The following is a 16,474-nucleotide window of genomic DNA, read 5'->3' as shown; positions in this document are numbered from 1 at the left end:
CATGCTCTCTCTCTCTCATTCTTTCTCTCAAATAAATAAATAAAATCTTTAAAAAATAATAATGGTAATTGTAGTAAAAGTAACAATAGCTATTATTTATTGAGTCCTTACTGTGTACTAAGCTCTATATTAAGGCTTTTATCTCTTTTAATAATTAAAATAACTGAATTTGATTTATTACCTACATATTCCATATGTATAAACAAAGTCACTGTTAAGTAACTTGCCCAAGTTCCTCCATTCACTAGTAAGTAGCACAGCCATTGTGGTATATCTCTGCTTATGATCTCATGAGCAGAATTACCAGTCTGTATCCCCAGAGTCTCTACAGAGTCTGGCATAAAATAGGTGCTCTGGAGTGTTGGTTGGTTGATTGAATGAATGAGTGAATGAATGAATATGTGTTCTTCCCATTGAACTTGCTTTCAGACTTAAGGGGGACTGGCTGAGCATCTGTAGCGTATGCCAAGAAGTATGGATTTTGTCTCCTCTCCTAATACCCAGCTGTACACAGACATGTTCCCTCCCACTCAGTAACAAACTGCCTGGAACTCTTTCCTAGCTCATATATACAAGAGAATGTGATAAATTCTGTATTGATCCCTCCTGTTCCACTGTAAATTTTGCAAAAGATGATTAAATAGAGCAATAGAGTCTGCAGGCATTGTGGCTCAATATGTTGTGGAGTGGCGTATCGACCTCCTCCATCCAAAGGCAGCCAGCGCCTATCCCTGCTGCCCCAGACCAGTAATTAAAATCCTGTGAGACTGGGATTTAAAATCCAATCATATCCCTGAATCAAGCCTTCTAGCCTCCCCATGTGACGAGTGCAATAAGGTAACGGCAGGAGCATGTTTATGTCTGTGCTGAAGCAGTCCCCATAGGGTGGGTAAGAAATGGAGAGTTGGGTAGCCCTGCTGGCTAAATCACTTCACCCTGACATCACAGCCACTTGTAAGACAATCTGTAGGTACATAAACAAGTCCCAGCCAAAGACCAAATCTCAGACTCTAAGAGCAAAATATCATGCACAAAAATTCACAAATTGTGTTTCAGTGTACACTTCTGTTCCCACAGCCAGTAGTTGGTTTAAGCAAGTGATTTGGCTTGATTAAGCTATGGCCTTTAGTAATCAAGTATGTGTTTGGATTTCTACAGGATCTCTCTGGTTTAATCTAAGCTGAAGCCAGCCTTCCCTGTGCTGAGGCCTGTAATCGAGGCACAAGATATTCTTGAAATAAACTTACCCATCTTCTCCTAGCAGGACCAGGAGCTCTTTAAGAGCTGGGACAGTGTCTTCTTACTCACCTTTGTGTTCCTAGCACCTAGCTTGATGCCAGACACATAAAAGGTTCTCAAAAAGTATCTCTGAATGAATAAACACAAATTAACAATTAGTCTTGGGAAAAAAAACCTCCATAAGCTGAGGTGTAAGTAGTAGATCTACCAAATGGTCATCCACTCAGTGCTTGAACACTCCCAGTGCTGGGGAACTCATTTGTTCCTGAGGCTGCTCAGAATCTATCTTTGGATGATGGTTAGAAATTTCTTATATTCAACCAGAATCTGCTTCCAAGGTTCTTAACTTTACCATGGGGCTTATGTAGAATGACTCTAATCCCTGTTCCACTGCTGGCCCTTCCAGTACCTGAAGATGCAGGCATGTTCTTCTAAGCTATCTTTTCTCCATCCTGAACCTCCAGTTCCTTAACCCATTATTCTCATGTGGCTTACCAACCCTTTCCTATTTTTTTTAAAGTTTGTTTATTTTTTTAGTAATCTGTACACCCAGGGTAAGGCTTGAACTCACAACCCAGAGATCAGGAGTCCCATGCTCTTCCAGTTGAGCCAGCCAGGCACCCAACCCTTTCCTATTTTGATCACACTTCCCAGAACCATCTCTACTTTGTCTCTCTTCTAAAACCCATAACTTCCCATTTATCTCCATTACTTTTCATCTCGTTTGTTTCAGCTCTTAATGTCAGCCTTCCACCAGGTGTGTCTGGCTCTTCCCACCCTAACCTGACACCTACAGATTTGATGAACAGACCATCCTATGATATTTTTGTCAAGGATAAACATACTAAACAAGACCAACCCTATTTGCTGCCACTCAAAACTTCCTTCCAGGTCACCTATGATCCATTAGTCACTCCATTCCCCTTGGGTCTGGTTAGTCCACCAGTCACTACTAACCTTCCACACTGTACTGGCACCCAGCCCACAATTCTCCATCATGTCCTCAGGTTGTCCTGAGATATCCCATCAAATGTCTGATGAAGTCCACATTTGCCCTGACTGCACCTGATTGAGCAAACAGATAATCCTGATGAAGAAAGGGAATGAGGTTAGTCTGGCATGACTTGGTTTCTGTGACCCCATCCTCATTGCCTGGCGACCATCACCATTTCCTTCTCTGGATATTCACAGGGCATCCCTTTAGTAATACATCTGATTCTGGAGATGAGACATGTATATAAAAAGTGTGTGATCAGTTAAGTGTTCTAGGGGTTCAAAGGAGGAAATGGTCCACGTAGGCTAGAATGGCCTGGGAAAGTTTCCGGGAGTTTGCCACCAGTGAAGAGAATAGTGACAGCTGGTGTGGTCCAGTCCTTTTGGTCACTTGGAACTAAAAGCTTGGGGGTGGGGCCCAAGACTGTGGGCAGGTGGAAAGAGCCCTGGACTAGAAGGCCTGGGTCTAGCACTCACTCTCCCACTCACAGTCTCCATGACCATCTTGGGCTCTAACCTTCCCTTCCCCAGGCTTCTCCAGTCTCTTTTTCCTTAGTGCTTACGCACTGTAACACCTCTGCTCTTCTCTGGCTGGTGCTGTGGCTTCCCATCTCCCCAGCTACACAGTATGTATCTCCCTTGTATTGGGGGGAGGGGAGTCATCATCCTCATCCCCTTGTCCGCCCCACCACACTGCATTGTCACTATTTCTGTTCTGTCTCCCATCAGTCTGGGAGTCTTGCCCAAAGGCAAGAACCGGTCTGATTCTACTGTGTCCCCAGCACTTGGCCCAGCATCAGTACTCAGTGGTTTTTAATGGAATGGCTGGATCCAGTCATGAGGCAGTAGCTCTCTGTTCCATGAACTTCAGATAAACCCCTCTCTGAAGGCAAGGGACCCCAACTGACTGTGTCCATTGGGGAGTTAGGACTTGGAGATGATCTTCTAGGATGTCAGTTAATGTGGGTCACTATTCACCTGGTCCCCAGATGGGGAAGCCCTGAATGAGAGGAAAAGGAAGCCCATTTTGTACCCTTACAAAACTGTATATCTCAAACCTACCTCTAGAAATCCTCCTATATCTTGGTTTTGGAGCATATCAGCACACTGGAAGGGAAGAAGAGAGATGATTTGCCTGTTTTTGAGTCATCAGGTCTTTGGAAAGTAGCACTATATGGTGGAAAAACCAGACCTGGCTTCTTTAAAAAACAACAACAACAAAAATTGATTATGTAAAATTGCAAACAAATACAGAAGAAAGACTAGTGTAACAAATCTGTGCTTTAAATTCCAGCTCTACTGTTTGTCTGCTGGGTGACCATGGGCAAATTACTTCAGCTCTCTGAGCCTGTTTTCTCTGAGTCTTTGTATGATGAATAATTCAGACACTATGGACAAAGAAAGGCCTTATACCCAGCAAATGTTAGCTTATCTCTTTTCATCTTGCTCTTCTGCCAGACTCCGTTAAATCGTCTGGAAAATGGGAAAAATAATACCTCTTCTGCTTTCTTCAAATTGTTAAGAATGAAATACATGGAAGGAGTCAGCACAGGATATGGCATGTAGTGAGTGCTGGGTAGAGGTTTTTGGTCACAAGGGAGGCGGATCTAGAAGTGCACAGGTATGTGTGTGTATGTATCTTGAGAATGTTCACTGGTATGATTTATGGAAATAGCTCAGGACAAGACATCAGGGAACTGGGGCTCTTTCTGGTTCCACTCAGCCTCTCGCCGCATTCTGGACAGGTCTCCTCTCTCTCTGACCTGAGGGGCTACATGCATACTAGCTGTGAGGACTAAACAGGGATGGGCCCCCAGGAAAGGGTGGGTGTTGGAAAGACAACAGGAGCCCATGGACAGACAGAGAGCATTGAGAGCTGGAGGGTGGTAGAGGCTTCCCAGAGGGAGGGACCTTGAACAAGGGGTAGTCAGGGAGATAAAGAGCGGGGTTCCAGGCGTGAAGAGTGGCCCAAACAATAGTGTGGAGACAGGGAAGGCGTGTGGTTTCTCTGACGTGGTCATTCTTTCTAGGAATGCTTCCTTGGTGGGGAACTCACAACCAGAAAGAGTAGACCGCTCCACACTGACAGACATCTTTGATTATTGGAAAAATTTCCCTTATATTCAGCAAAAAACTTCTAAATGGGGGGTAAACAAACTATTGAAATAGTGAAAATCAGGATGAAGGTGGTAAAGGAGCTAGCAGTAAAAATGGAAGGAAGAGTGAATATAAACATTATTATAAAGAACATTATACAGTCTTTTTTTCCCCACCAATCATTTTCAAGCTTTTTATTTTACTCAGTCCAAACAAAACCCCTAGAGGTAGGCAAAGCAGCAATCATTACCACCAGAGAAGTGAAGAAAGTGTCCTGGATCACACAGCCAGGGAGTGGTAACCCCCACCCCAGCAAGCTCCCCCACCCAGTGCTCTTTTAGAGGGCTGGGAGCCAACTACATGTAGGGGAAGGGGTGAGTCACGGAAACTCAGTGGTTGTAGACCTGGATCACTAGAAGGCCAGTATGGCTGATAGAACTGTAGGGGGCAGTGGGGAGTGTGTGAGCATGTCAGTATTAATGAATAATACAGCCTAACCCATTTGTATAGGGTAGTTACTGCTGTGTTTTTTTAAAGCCTTCTTAGGCTAGCGTTATCTTCTTTGATATTCACAGAGGTAGGCAGAGGGCCAGAACGGGTAGTGACAAGGGTGGAGGGAGTAACAAGCCGCCTCCCCCACCGTAATTTCAGCCCTCCACCAAGGATGGGCAAGTGAGCCAGTCTGTCCCGCCACTTCCTCCCCACTTCCTGCCCACAGAGCCTAGAGGATGTTGGGGCCTGACCTGACCTTATTTCCCAGAGAGATGTCTTGGGACAAGAAAAGAGACCAGGAGCTTTGGCCTACAGGAGTCAGTGACATGATCACACACTTGCTGTCAGAGGGCTCTTCTGAGGCCGGAAGAGCAGCCATGTTTTGTGTGGCCTCAGAAGGTAGTCCCTGAAAAGAAATCCATTCATTTGGTAAATCTTAGTGAAACCTGTTCTGTGCCAGGCCCTGTGCTGGGTAGCAAGGATATAGCAGTGGATCAGACATGATCCCTGACTTCGAAGAGCTCTCAGTCTTGGATGCAGACAGACTGTTTCCACGCAGAATGATCACTAAGGTAGAAGCAGAAGGGCCTGTGGGAGCACAAACGGTGATTCCAAACCTGGAATGGGAGGGAAACCAGGAAGGTTTATTGGAGAAGCCTGAACCAGGTTTTTAAAGATGAACAGGTGTTTGCCGGAAGACCAAGGTGGGAGTGAGGTTGAAGGGAGAGGTTGGAACTCATATGAAACTGAGTTCTGTCCTTGGTTTAGTGGGGGGAACCCCTTGGAGAACCATGAGCTCAGGGCTAGGTTCTGGGCACATTCAGGGGAGCCAGGGTGAGACCACCTGTTTCTGATGCAGTAGAGGGGCGTCTCTTCTTAGGGAATTGGAAGAGCTCACCATTAAAGTGTTTTTCCACTCAGGAAATCTATGATTGTGTCAAACCAAAGGCAGGCACTATGCCAGAGAAGAGCAGGGGGTTCCTTGGGTCCCAGTGGGCCAACCTTCTGTCCTACCAACACCGTTTCCACTGCTTTACATGATGAGACCCAAGCCAGCCACTGGTACCAGCCAGGACCAGCTCATACCACCCCCCCCACACACACACCTTACTTTCCTGACCCAAGCCCTATTGACAGGTCCCCCAGAATCTGAAGGAATTCAAGACAAATGGTTAAGAGGATGGAGTTAATAAAATTTGAAAAATTGAGGCCTGTCACTCCACTAAACTTTTTTCAATACCGCTGACAGAAACATATTTCCCCAATGAGTGACCTTCCACAGCTGTAGCGGGCAGGCACAGCCGCAGCAGTGCTGCCAGGAAGCCAGTCTGCTATTTATCAAATATTATAAGCTGGGACATACTAATCTGGAGCAGGGAGAGGAGAGGAGGGGTCCTGCACTATACTGCCTGGGGTGCTCCAGGTGTTGGCCCCAGCCCTAGACAGCCAGTGGGAGGTGACGGATGGCCTGCGATTAGCACTCCCCACCTCCATTCGGCCCTCTCACTTGCTCCCAGAGGCCTGACCCTCTAGACCAGCTGCTCGGCCCGGAGGGGCCCTGGGTGGGAGACAAGGGGAGGTCAGGCCAGGGCACGGGCTATCCTGATGCCCCCGGAGAGGGCAGGTGGGTGAGACCCAGTGTGGTTATTTATTGGAGTATAATGGCTTGTGGCCGTTGGTCGTGGAGGTGAAATCGATCAGTTGTAGAAGTCAGGTTCTATCAATTATTACAGCAATTAGTCAAGTCAGAGCATCAGAGCAAGGGTGTGGGGGGCTGGGGGGCTAATATTAGATGGACATTTTCCATGGTGCCCCCACTCAGCCTTCCTAAAGTGGGAGCAGAAGTGCTGCCCTGAGGCTGCAGAATCTTGGGGAAACCGGCTGGCTAACCCCCTCAGGAGTGGCTGGGGTGGGGACTGACTGAGAGCCTCCTGAGCTAGAGATAGGCCCAACACTGCTTTAAAAGGCATCCCTGTGCTGGCTGGCCCAGGTGCAGAGATGTCCTACCTGTCCCCATCCCATCCTTTATGAGAAGTGACACAACTCCTACTAGAAATTACTCAGTGGCCAATGTTTATGGCACACATTTTTCATTCTGTAAGCAAATATAGATCACTGACAGCACTTGTTTGACGCAGCTAATCTCACCCTCTGTCCTTTCTCCCGCTGTCTTCTCTCTCACTTTCCCTTCCTCTCCTCCCTCCCCTTCTCTTCCATTTCTCTTCTCTTCGCTCCTCTTGTCTTTCCCTTCTATAGGTCTCTCCTTATGGATCCCCCTTTTACTCCAGCCCATATCTAGCGACTGAGTTCCCTTTGAGGCTGCCTAAGAAAGGAGGCCTTTCCACTGCTGAATTGTAGGTCCCTTTCAGCCCTAGCCATGATCTAGGAACTTGGGGGGAAGGGGAGGATGCCATCTGCCACTGGCCCTCAGCCTTGTGGAGCCCCTCAGTGTTGAGCACCAGAGAGACCAGGGATGGGCTGGTAAGGCCAAACCAGGTGAACAAGCCCCTTAGTACTCCATTCCTTCCTGGGCCCCCACAGTACTGTCTGTCCCTCCTTCAGCACACTGACACATTCGGCCCAAGTTGTAGTTGTTTGGTCACCTCTCATCCCCATTAGTTTCTGGAAAGCTGGAATTGTGCCTTGATGCAAACTCTAGGTAGCACCTAATCTTAAAGACAGGAAGAGAAGTCTGCACAAGAGATGATCACAGGGGTGTGAGGAAAACCTGAAAAAATGGTTTTATAGAACTCAAAGGAGAGTGGCCAAGGTATCAGTTGCTACAGAATGGTCAAGAAATACAAAAAAGAGGGGCACCTGGGTGGCTCAGTCGGTTAAGTGGCTGCCTTCGGCTCAGGTCATGATCCCGGGGTCCTGGGATTGAGACCCGCGTCGGGCTCCCTGCTCAGCGGGAAGCCTGCTTCTCCCTCTCCCTCTCCCACTCCCCCTGTCCCACTCTCTCTGCTTGTGTTCCCTCTCTCGCTGTCTCTCTGTCAAACAAATAAATAAAATCTTTAAAAAAAAAAAGAGGGCGCCTGGGTGGCTCAGTTGGTTAAGCGACTGCCTTCGGCTCACGTCATGATCCCAGGGTCCTGGGATCAAGTCCCGCATCGGGCTCCCGGCTCAGCGGGAAGCCTGCTTCTCCCTCTCCCACTCCCCCTGCTTGTGTTCCTGCTCTCGCTGTCTCTGTCTCTGTCAAATAAATAAATAAAATCTTTAAAAAAAAATTAAAAAAAAAGAAATACAAAAAAGAAGACTGTTCCTTGGTTTTGCCAATCCCCCATCAGCCTGCATACAGAGCCCTGCAGATACAAAGCACCCAGTCACCGCCAATAGAATTGAAAGAATGAGACTCCAACAGAGTCCCTAAGGACTTGCCTACTAGTTAGGAAGAACACAGATACCCTTCTTACCAGGGAGGTGGCACTTTATCCTGTAAGTGCTGAAAAGCCAGGGAAGGATATTTCAGTAGGGCTGTGTCATGGCTGCCCCGTGGGAGTGTGGAGAATTGGAGTTGAGAAAACCTGGCGATGGGTTTGACTCCTGGTTCAAGCAGATAATTAGCTTTGTGACCTTGGGCTAGTTGGTTCACTTTCCTGGGCCCCAGTTTTCATGTCTGTAGCCTGGGGATTTTAATTTCTCCCTGTCAACAGTGGTTGCAAGGTTTAAGTGATACAGTGTACATGAAGTTCAGAGCTCAGTGTCTGGCACATAGTCAGTGCTCAGTAAATACCTGCAGCCCCTATTATCACCACTCCTAGATTTATAGCCAAGAGACGTGAAAACACTCCACGCAAAGACTTGTACACATACGTTCATAGCAGCATTGTTCACAATAGCCAAAGGGAGAAACAACCCAAATGCCCATCAACTGATGAATGGCTAAACAAAATGTGGCCTATCCACAGAATGGAGCTTTATTCATCCATGAAAAGGAATGCGGCATTCCTGCTTTCATGTTGCAGCATGAATGACACCTACTACAACATCAGTGAACCTTGAGAACATGCTGAAAGAAGCCAGACAGAAAAGGCCGTATATTGTATGTTTCCATTTATATAAATGTCAAGTATAGGCAAATCTATAGGAACAGAAAGTAGACTAACAGTTGCTGGGTTTAGGGGGAATGGTTATGGGGTTTCTTTTCAAGGTTATGAAAATGATCTAGAGGGTGCCTGGGTGGCTCAGTCGTTAAGGTTCTGCCTTCGGTTCAGGTCATGATCCCAGGGTCCTGGGATCGAGTCCCGTGTCGGGCTCCTTGCTTGGTGGGAAGCCTGCTTCTCCCTCTCCCGCTCCCCCTGCTTGTGTTCCTGCTCTCGCTATCTCTCTCTCTGTCAAATAAATAAATAAAATCTTGAAAAAAAAAAAAAAGAAAATGATCTGGAATCAGTGGTGATGGTTGTACAACCCTGTAAGTATATTTAAAACCACTGAATTATACACTTTAAAAGGTTGGATTTTATGGTATGTGAATTATATCAATAAAAAAGAATATAAATATTTTATTTCAAATTCCTATTAGAAAATAGAATCATGTATAAAAGATTAATTTTTCTCATTGATAATAAATGTCCTTGGCCTGGATCCTACTTCTTGCTCTCTGCCCCACTCCCTCCTCCTCCCACACCTGTTCCTCTGCAGCCCAGGCAGACAGCCACGTGTAAATGCTTAATAAATGCTTACAATTGTTGATAAATTTATAGACCTTTAAGAAGCAGAGAGCTTCAGTAGGAATAGTTTTATATCCTGGAACAAATGTTTCCACAGCCTAGGAATGAGAAATGCTGAGTTTTACAGCCCATCAGCAAACAGTAGCTAGACACCCACCTTGAGCCAGGCCCCATGCTGATGTGCGTTTGCCTGCATATTTAGTGTTCCCAGCCAGCCCACTATATCCTTATGGCAGGGACTGAGTCTTAACCCTTCTTTACTTTTAGACTATACTTCCTTAGCAAGAAAGATCAAGGAATGTTCCGTTTAGTACCTAGTTCTTGAGCATCTGCTCTGTTCAAGGCACAACTTTCTTATGTTTCTTCTCTCAAAGCAGGGAGACCGGGGGCCAGGCCAGATCTGATTCTTCTGTGTCTTCTGTGTCTCAAGCCCTACACATTCAAGGTTTGCCAAACTGAATGGAATGTATAGTTTTTGAAGAGGGGAGTGAGGTGTTCAGACCTGAGCTTTGGGAAGGAGATTCTAACAATGTGGAGGTCAGGGGAGCCTTTCCTCCAAATCTGCCAAGACATTGCACCAAGTAGACACTTGATACATAGGCTCGTCAGCTGCCAGAACGCAGAAAGAAAGATGTATGGCCTGGGCAAGCCCCTTCTTTTTATCATACTCCAAGTTCTTTGTCCTCAAATCACAGGAACTAATGATTGGAAGAAATGCCTGCCCACATGCACATACTCACCAACAGTTAGCATTGGTAAGAGCATCAAACCTTGGGGCTACCATAGCCAGGTTCCTGGTGATGTCTACTCCCTTCCAGAGGACTCCGCTAACTCTGGTAGGCAGGAAATACCAAGGTAAAAAAGCATTAAAGGAGAGAGAGCGGAGCAGAGAGCAGAAAAAAAGGGGGCTATTTTACCTTTTTTCGGATATTCTGTGCTTTAGAAAGGAACCCTTTTATATGATTTTATTAATGAATATTCATCTGTATGCAAATGAGCTTGATCATAGGGGCATTTTCATGACTGATGCATTGGTGGTAGGATAGCTGTGTGTATTTGGGGTGTGTGTGTGTATTTGTGTACAACACACCTATGTGTATATAACGCATCTTTGTGTAAGTAGTAGTGTGGGTGGTATGTTTCTGCACATGTGTGCGTGTATGTGTAGGAACCCCGATACCCTGACCTGTCTGTCAGAGAACTAAGGACTGTCCTCTCAGAGTACCTTGACATGTTTTTCACACCATTCTACAATCTCTTAGGTTTTGTTGCTCCCTGTTTCCATGGGAATTCGTTCCTCTGAAATCAGGGCCCAAGTCACCTCTGAGGGAAGGCTGAGGCCCCACTGACCATTCATACAGTGTTTGACTATTTCTCTTCTTGCCAGGAGCCAACCCCCTGCAGAGGAATGAAATGGGACACACACCCTTGGATTATGCCCGAGAAGGGGAGGTGATGAAGCTTCTGAGGACTTCTGAGGCAAAGGTAAGTCTCAGAGAAAGGAGGGCACTCCGTGCTGCATTTAATCTTTCACTCATTAAATTATGTCTGGCTCCATACCAAAGCCACTTCTCCTTAGATGATTATTGTCTGTTTAAATACAAATCTAGCCCCCAATCTCATCAAGAATAGGAAGCTGCCCCTGTCATGACTAGGCAGAGGCCTGAGCCACTTCTGACTTCTGAGGACTAATCTTCAAATTCAGTTTTTGAGGTAATGGGCCTTCTAGCTCCTTTTCATAGGACCAGGGATAGTTAGACAAAATCTTTAGCCCAAGTACTATTACCCCAGGCCTCACATATTCTTTAACCTCACAGGCAATCCTTTCCCATCATCACTCCTTCCAGAATCATTCCCTCACTCCTCCCGTCCACACATACTGCAGAGAGCCTGGTACAGTCTAAGCCCAAAAAATCTCCATCATAAATTGATCTTCTCAACCAAACTTTTGAACTCCCTAAATGCAGGCTGCCTTCTGCTCTTCCCAGCCACCGCGCTATCCCTCAGGAACTACTGGGCAGAATCCAAGAACTAGTATCACAAATCTCAGAGCTGCCAGGGACCTCAGAAATCATCAAGTCCAGTGGTGGGAAATCTTACCAAAGCCTAAACAAATAAGTCAGAGGAAACTAAAGCTGAGAGGTGGGCCAGCGCCACAGCCACCTGGCCTAGCCCTTCTCTCCCAGGCAGCTTCTGTGGGGGTCCTTCTGCGGGGCACACGTTTCAAATCTCTGAAGCCTAAATCAGTGGACTCGTCTTACTCCTGAGGAAACTGGAGCCCAGGGATGTGACATGGCTTGCCTTTGGCCCCAGAGTGCTTTAGTGTCAAAACAGAAACTAATAGACTTGAATACAAGGTCATGTAGTAGGTTCAATGGTAGGACTAGAACTGAAAGACTCATTTTCTTTTTTTATTTGTTTGTTTTCTTTTTATGGTAAAAAATTTAGATTTAGCCAGCTGGACTCAGTTTAGATAATCCCAGTTTCATTGGCAACATCCAAAGCATCATAGGCAGGAGCCAATTGAACATACGCCTTCTTCTCTCCATCAGGCCTGATCAGGGTGTTGACCTTGGCCACATCAATGTCCTAGAGCTTCTTCACAGCCTGTTTGATCTGGTGCTTGGTGGCCTTGACATCCACAATGAACACAAGTGTGTTGTTGTCTTCTATTTTCTTCATGGCTGACTCGGTAGTCAGGGTGAACTTGATGATGGCACAGTGGTCAAGTTTGTTTCTCCTGGGGGCACTCTTTGGAGGATATTTGGGCTGCCTTCAGAGACGCAGTGTCTTGGGCCGTGGGAATATAGGTGACATGCGGATCTTCTTTTCTTTGTGATTGTGGACGTCTTTCAGCACTGCTTTCTTGGCCTTAAAAGCCTTGGCTTTGGCTTTGGCTTTGGCTTTGGCTTTGGCTTTGGCTTTGGCTTTGGGAGGGGCAGGGGCTTCCTTCTTCAGTTTTGGCGCCATCTTCGTGAAAGAGCAGACTTGGTTACTGACTCTCACTCTTCTGCTCTTTCCATCATCATGGAGTCTCTTTTGGCACATCGGCGGAAGTGCCTTGAGATGATTCAGTATGACAGGTCCCACCTAGTGTCATATATTCTATGTCTTGAGTAAGAGCACTTAGGTCACTGGACTGAGACAGACAAGACATGGGTTGTGATCCCAACACCACCACTCACTGACTGGGTGACGTGGAGCTAGTGTTTCCCTTCACTGAAGCTCAGTTTACCTCTGTGAAATGAAGACATTGCACAAAATGGTTTCTAAGGTTCCATTCAGTATACAATTATCTATGTATTGGTCAGAATAAACCAGATTATGTTGTAACAACCCAGGATTTCAGTGGTATAAAATAGTGAAGATTTATTTTTGGCTTCATGCAGCCTGTCCATGATGGTCTCTGTTCATCATAGGCCCTCAGAGACCAGACTGGCATTACAGCCACCCTCTGGGATATTGCAGATTGCTGGCCAGAGGGAAAAGAATGCTCTGGAGGGTCTTGCATTGGTAGTTAAATGCTCAGTCTAGAAGTAGACCCTTTACTTCCACTCACAACTCACTGGACAGAACTAATGCCTTGTTCCCACCCAATCACAAGAGGCCAAGAAGAGGAATCCTACCATGTACCCAGAAGGGGGAGAACTGGAAATATCTGGCAACCAGCATTAACCATACAGTTTGTCTCCCCGGGATCCTTAGTAACTATCTTGTGGTAGTTTCTTCCAAGAAGGTGGCAGGGTAGGAAGGGAGATGGGCTTTCACAGCACATCCTGAGGAGTGCTTGGGACTAGCAAGAGTGAAGGTTCCTAGAGAGCAAGCACTTCCTTCCTCTCTGTTCAGATTTTCCACCCCTGGGAGCAGCCCTCGAGGTCAGGTCAGTTTCCTCAGGTGTCTTAAGGAAATCCCTACACATGTTTCAGATAACCTCAGGGACTGCACTCCTGTCGTCCCTCTCAGGCACAATAGCTGTCCCATGAGAGCACACCCTGGACTTGGCCAAGAGAGCCCATGGTGTGTTCAGTGGTATGACAGAGGGTAGGCCTCTTAGTGCCAGCATAGGTGGAGGGGTTAGGGCTGCTGAGGGACCCTTAACTAAATTTGGCTGCCTTAGAGGGGCTTAATGTTGGCCATGTTAGTACAAGGCTAGTGCCCGAGTGAATAATAGGCGCTGTGCCAGGTGCTCTCTGTATTTTTTCTAATCCTGTAACAAATCCTTGAAGCAGCTCTTACTACCTCCATTTTACAGATAGGAAAACTGAAGCTGAGGGGCACCTGGGTGGCTCAGTCGGTTAAGCGGCTGCCTTCGGCTCAGGTCATGATCCTGGGGTCCTGGGATCGAGCCCCGCGTCCGGCTCCCTGCTCTGCGGGGGGCCTGCTTCTCCCTCTCCCTCTGCCTGCCACTCTGCCTACTTATGCTCTCTCTTTCTCTCTCTCTGTCAAATAAATAAATAAAATCTTTAAAAAAAACAAGAAAAGAAAGCAGATGACTTACAGAAAGTCAAGTTGTTATAAGTAACTATTGGGATATGAATGAGAGGATTTCTTTTTATGATATTAGATCTGCCTTTTCTGGACCTTATCTATCTATCTATGTATAGTTGGCCTCTTTTTTTTAACCTGATTGATAGCCTACTGTATATACAGGAGTCTCAAACTGGCAGCCATATTTTATTTTGCCACCCAAGAATTTATTTAAAAAATGTGACCCCTTGGCGGTTGGGAGTGTGGATTCTCCAGCCACAGGCCCCTCAACTCCTTATTATATTATGTGCTGGCCTGTCAGACATTTATATTTCCTACTTGGCCCTGAAGGTGTTTGAGTTATGATCCTAGTTCCATATTTGGAATTGGAGGGGGGGCGGGTTTCCACTTAATAGTCTTTTTTTTTTTTTTTTAAGTTATTTTTTTAGTAATCTCTACACCCAGTGTGGGGGCTTGAACTCATGACCCTGATATCAAGAGTTGCATGCTCTTCCGACTGAGCCAGCCAGGTGCTCTGCTTAGTATTATTTCTTGATAATTTTCCCATTTTCAAGTTATCCATAAGCCTAATCTTTAATTTCATTCTACCTTTTAAAATGTATCACTTATCTAAGAATCTCTGTCACCTTAAGTGGCCTAAATGATTTTCTCCTTACTGTCAGTTTGCTCAGTTTCTCAGCATTCTCTGTGCAGTAGCTTCCTTGGGCCCCCTGAGAAGATTCAGAGGTAGATGAAGCCCAGCCCCTGTCCTCTGAGCTGGCCGCCTAGAAGAGGAGGATGGGGGAGAGGCAGGCGCTCTTAGCCCTGATACCCACAGACTGATTTGTACGTTAGGAGTGGTCTGCAGAGAGTTTGTGGGGGCTCCGAGAAAGCATGGACCACCTCCAGGCAGAATGAGCAGGGCAGGCTTCATAGAGAAGGTAGCCTGTGATCTCAGTTTGAAGGATTTTACTGCATGGAGAGTTTAATACTTAAAGCTTAGACCATTTTCACGTTTTAACTAAGAGACGAAGGACAGAGGTAGAAATATATCTTTGTGTACGTGATGGCAGATAAAACAAAAATATGGGGAGCTGTTCCATGATGAATATCCAGCTGAGGGGGACGTGCTGCTGCCAGCCCTGCATCTCCACTCCCGAATCCTCATTCCACCGAGACTCACGAGGAATTTATTGCTCATTTTAATCACACCCAGAGAATGAATTGGCAGGAATATTAGGCAGATAAGCCTATCATATATATTTTATTTGCATATCCCAGTGACAGAATCACAAGCACAGTTCCTATATCTATATTTTTTCATTTGCTTCAGGGGTAGCTGGGGATGCAGTGCTCTCCTGGGCCTGCATTCTGGGCTGTAAGCCTGGGTGCTCCCATCAGAGCTGAGGAAAGCCCTCTAGGAGAGAAGGGGTGAGGTACACAAGAGGGTAAGAGGGTTCTCTTACTCCTGTCTTAGGGCGAAGTGATACCCCTTCCCCATTTTGCCCAGCCTGCTCCCTGCTGCATCTCATTTCAAGTGCCAGCAGACTGCACGCCTAGCCCTATGCTTGGCCTTACCATCTGACCTCCATTGCAGGTTTACTGTGGGCTAGACACAGAGCTATATGCTTTATGGGGACAAGCTTTTGCTCTCTCTTTTGTTTTTAACTTTTTAAAAACTTTTTATTGAAATATACTTTTATAAGGTGCATATATTGCAAGTATATAGCTCACTGAATTTTCACAAACTAAACACATCTGATCAAGAAATAGACCATTATATTCAGAAACCCACCTTATACTTCTACCAGTCACTACCCATCCCCCAAGGGTAAGCATTATCCTGATTTATTTTTACATAATTTCAAAAATAGTACAGTGAATTCTGTAAACTCTTCGCCCACATTACCTATTGTTAATTTTATCACATTTGCTTTATGATGTATATAAATATTATATATAATATATAATTATAGAGAGAGAGATACATTATTTTTTCTGAACTATTTAAGAGTAAGTTACACACATGATGCCCCTTTACCCCTAAATAGTTGTGTTTCCTAAAAAACAAGGACGTTTACTTACCTTGGTACAGTCCTCAGAAGCAGGGCATTAATATTGATATTAACTAATCTACAGATGTTATTCACATTTTACCAGTTGTCCCAATGATTATCCTTACAAGAAAAGAGAATTCTGGATCCCAAGTTGGATTTAGTTTCATGTCTCTTTAGTAGTCTCCTTTAACCTGGAATGGTTCCTCAGTTTTTCCTTGTCTTTCATGACCTTGACATTTAATGAGTTCAAGCAGGTTATTTTGTAAAATGTCCCTCAATTTGGGTTCATCTAATGTTTCCTTATGATTAAATTCAGGTTATGCATTTCTGGCAAGAACACCTTCTGGTGTTTATTTTCAGTAAAATCATTAGATAACCCCGTGCTAAAAGTAGGAATAGGAGATTTGTGTTTTAAATCTCATCTCCCTAAACAGACTCTGAACTCCCCAAGGCAGGGAA

The 16,474-nt window shown here is 45.6% G+C and overlaps 1 protein-coding gene and 1 pseudogene across 3 annotated transcripts in view; one reads left to right on the top strand and one right to left on the bottom strand.

Annotated features, from left to right (window-relative positions):
* CLPB (caseinolytic mitochondrial matrix peptidase chaperone subunit B) overlaps nucleotides 1-16,474 on the top strand; it is a 141,448-nt gene that overhangs the window by 93,813 nt on the left and 31,161 nt on the right. For all 3 annotated transcript variants that reach the window (XM_044919693.1, XM_021704737.1, XM_044919692.1), the window contains one exon: nucleotides 10,879-10,976. In XM_044919693.1, coding sequence (XP_044775628.1) covers nucleotides 10,879-10,976 — 98 coding nt within the window. The remainder of the gene's footprint in view (nucleotides 1-10,878; nucleotides 10,977-16,474) is intronic.
* On the bottom strand, nucleotides 11,961-12,461 carry LOC110593472 (annotated as a pseudogene).

Source organism: Neomonachus schauinslandi, chromosome 11 (genome assembly GCF_002201575.2).
Source record: "Neomonachus schauinslandi chromosome 11, ASM220157v2, whole genome shotgun sequence".
NCBI classification, from domain to species: domain Eukaryota; kingdom Metazoa; phylum Chordata; class Mammalia; order Carnivora; family Phocidae; genus Neomonachus; species Neomonachus schauinslandi.
Note: the sequence above shows the minus strand (reverse complement) of the source record. Positions and strands in the feature narration are given on the sequence as shown.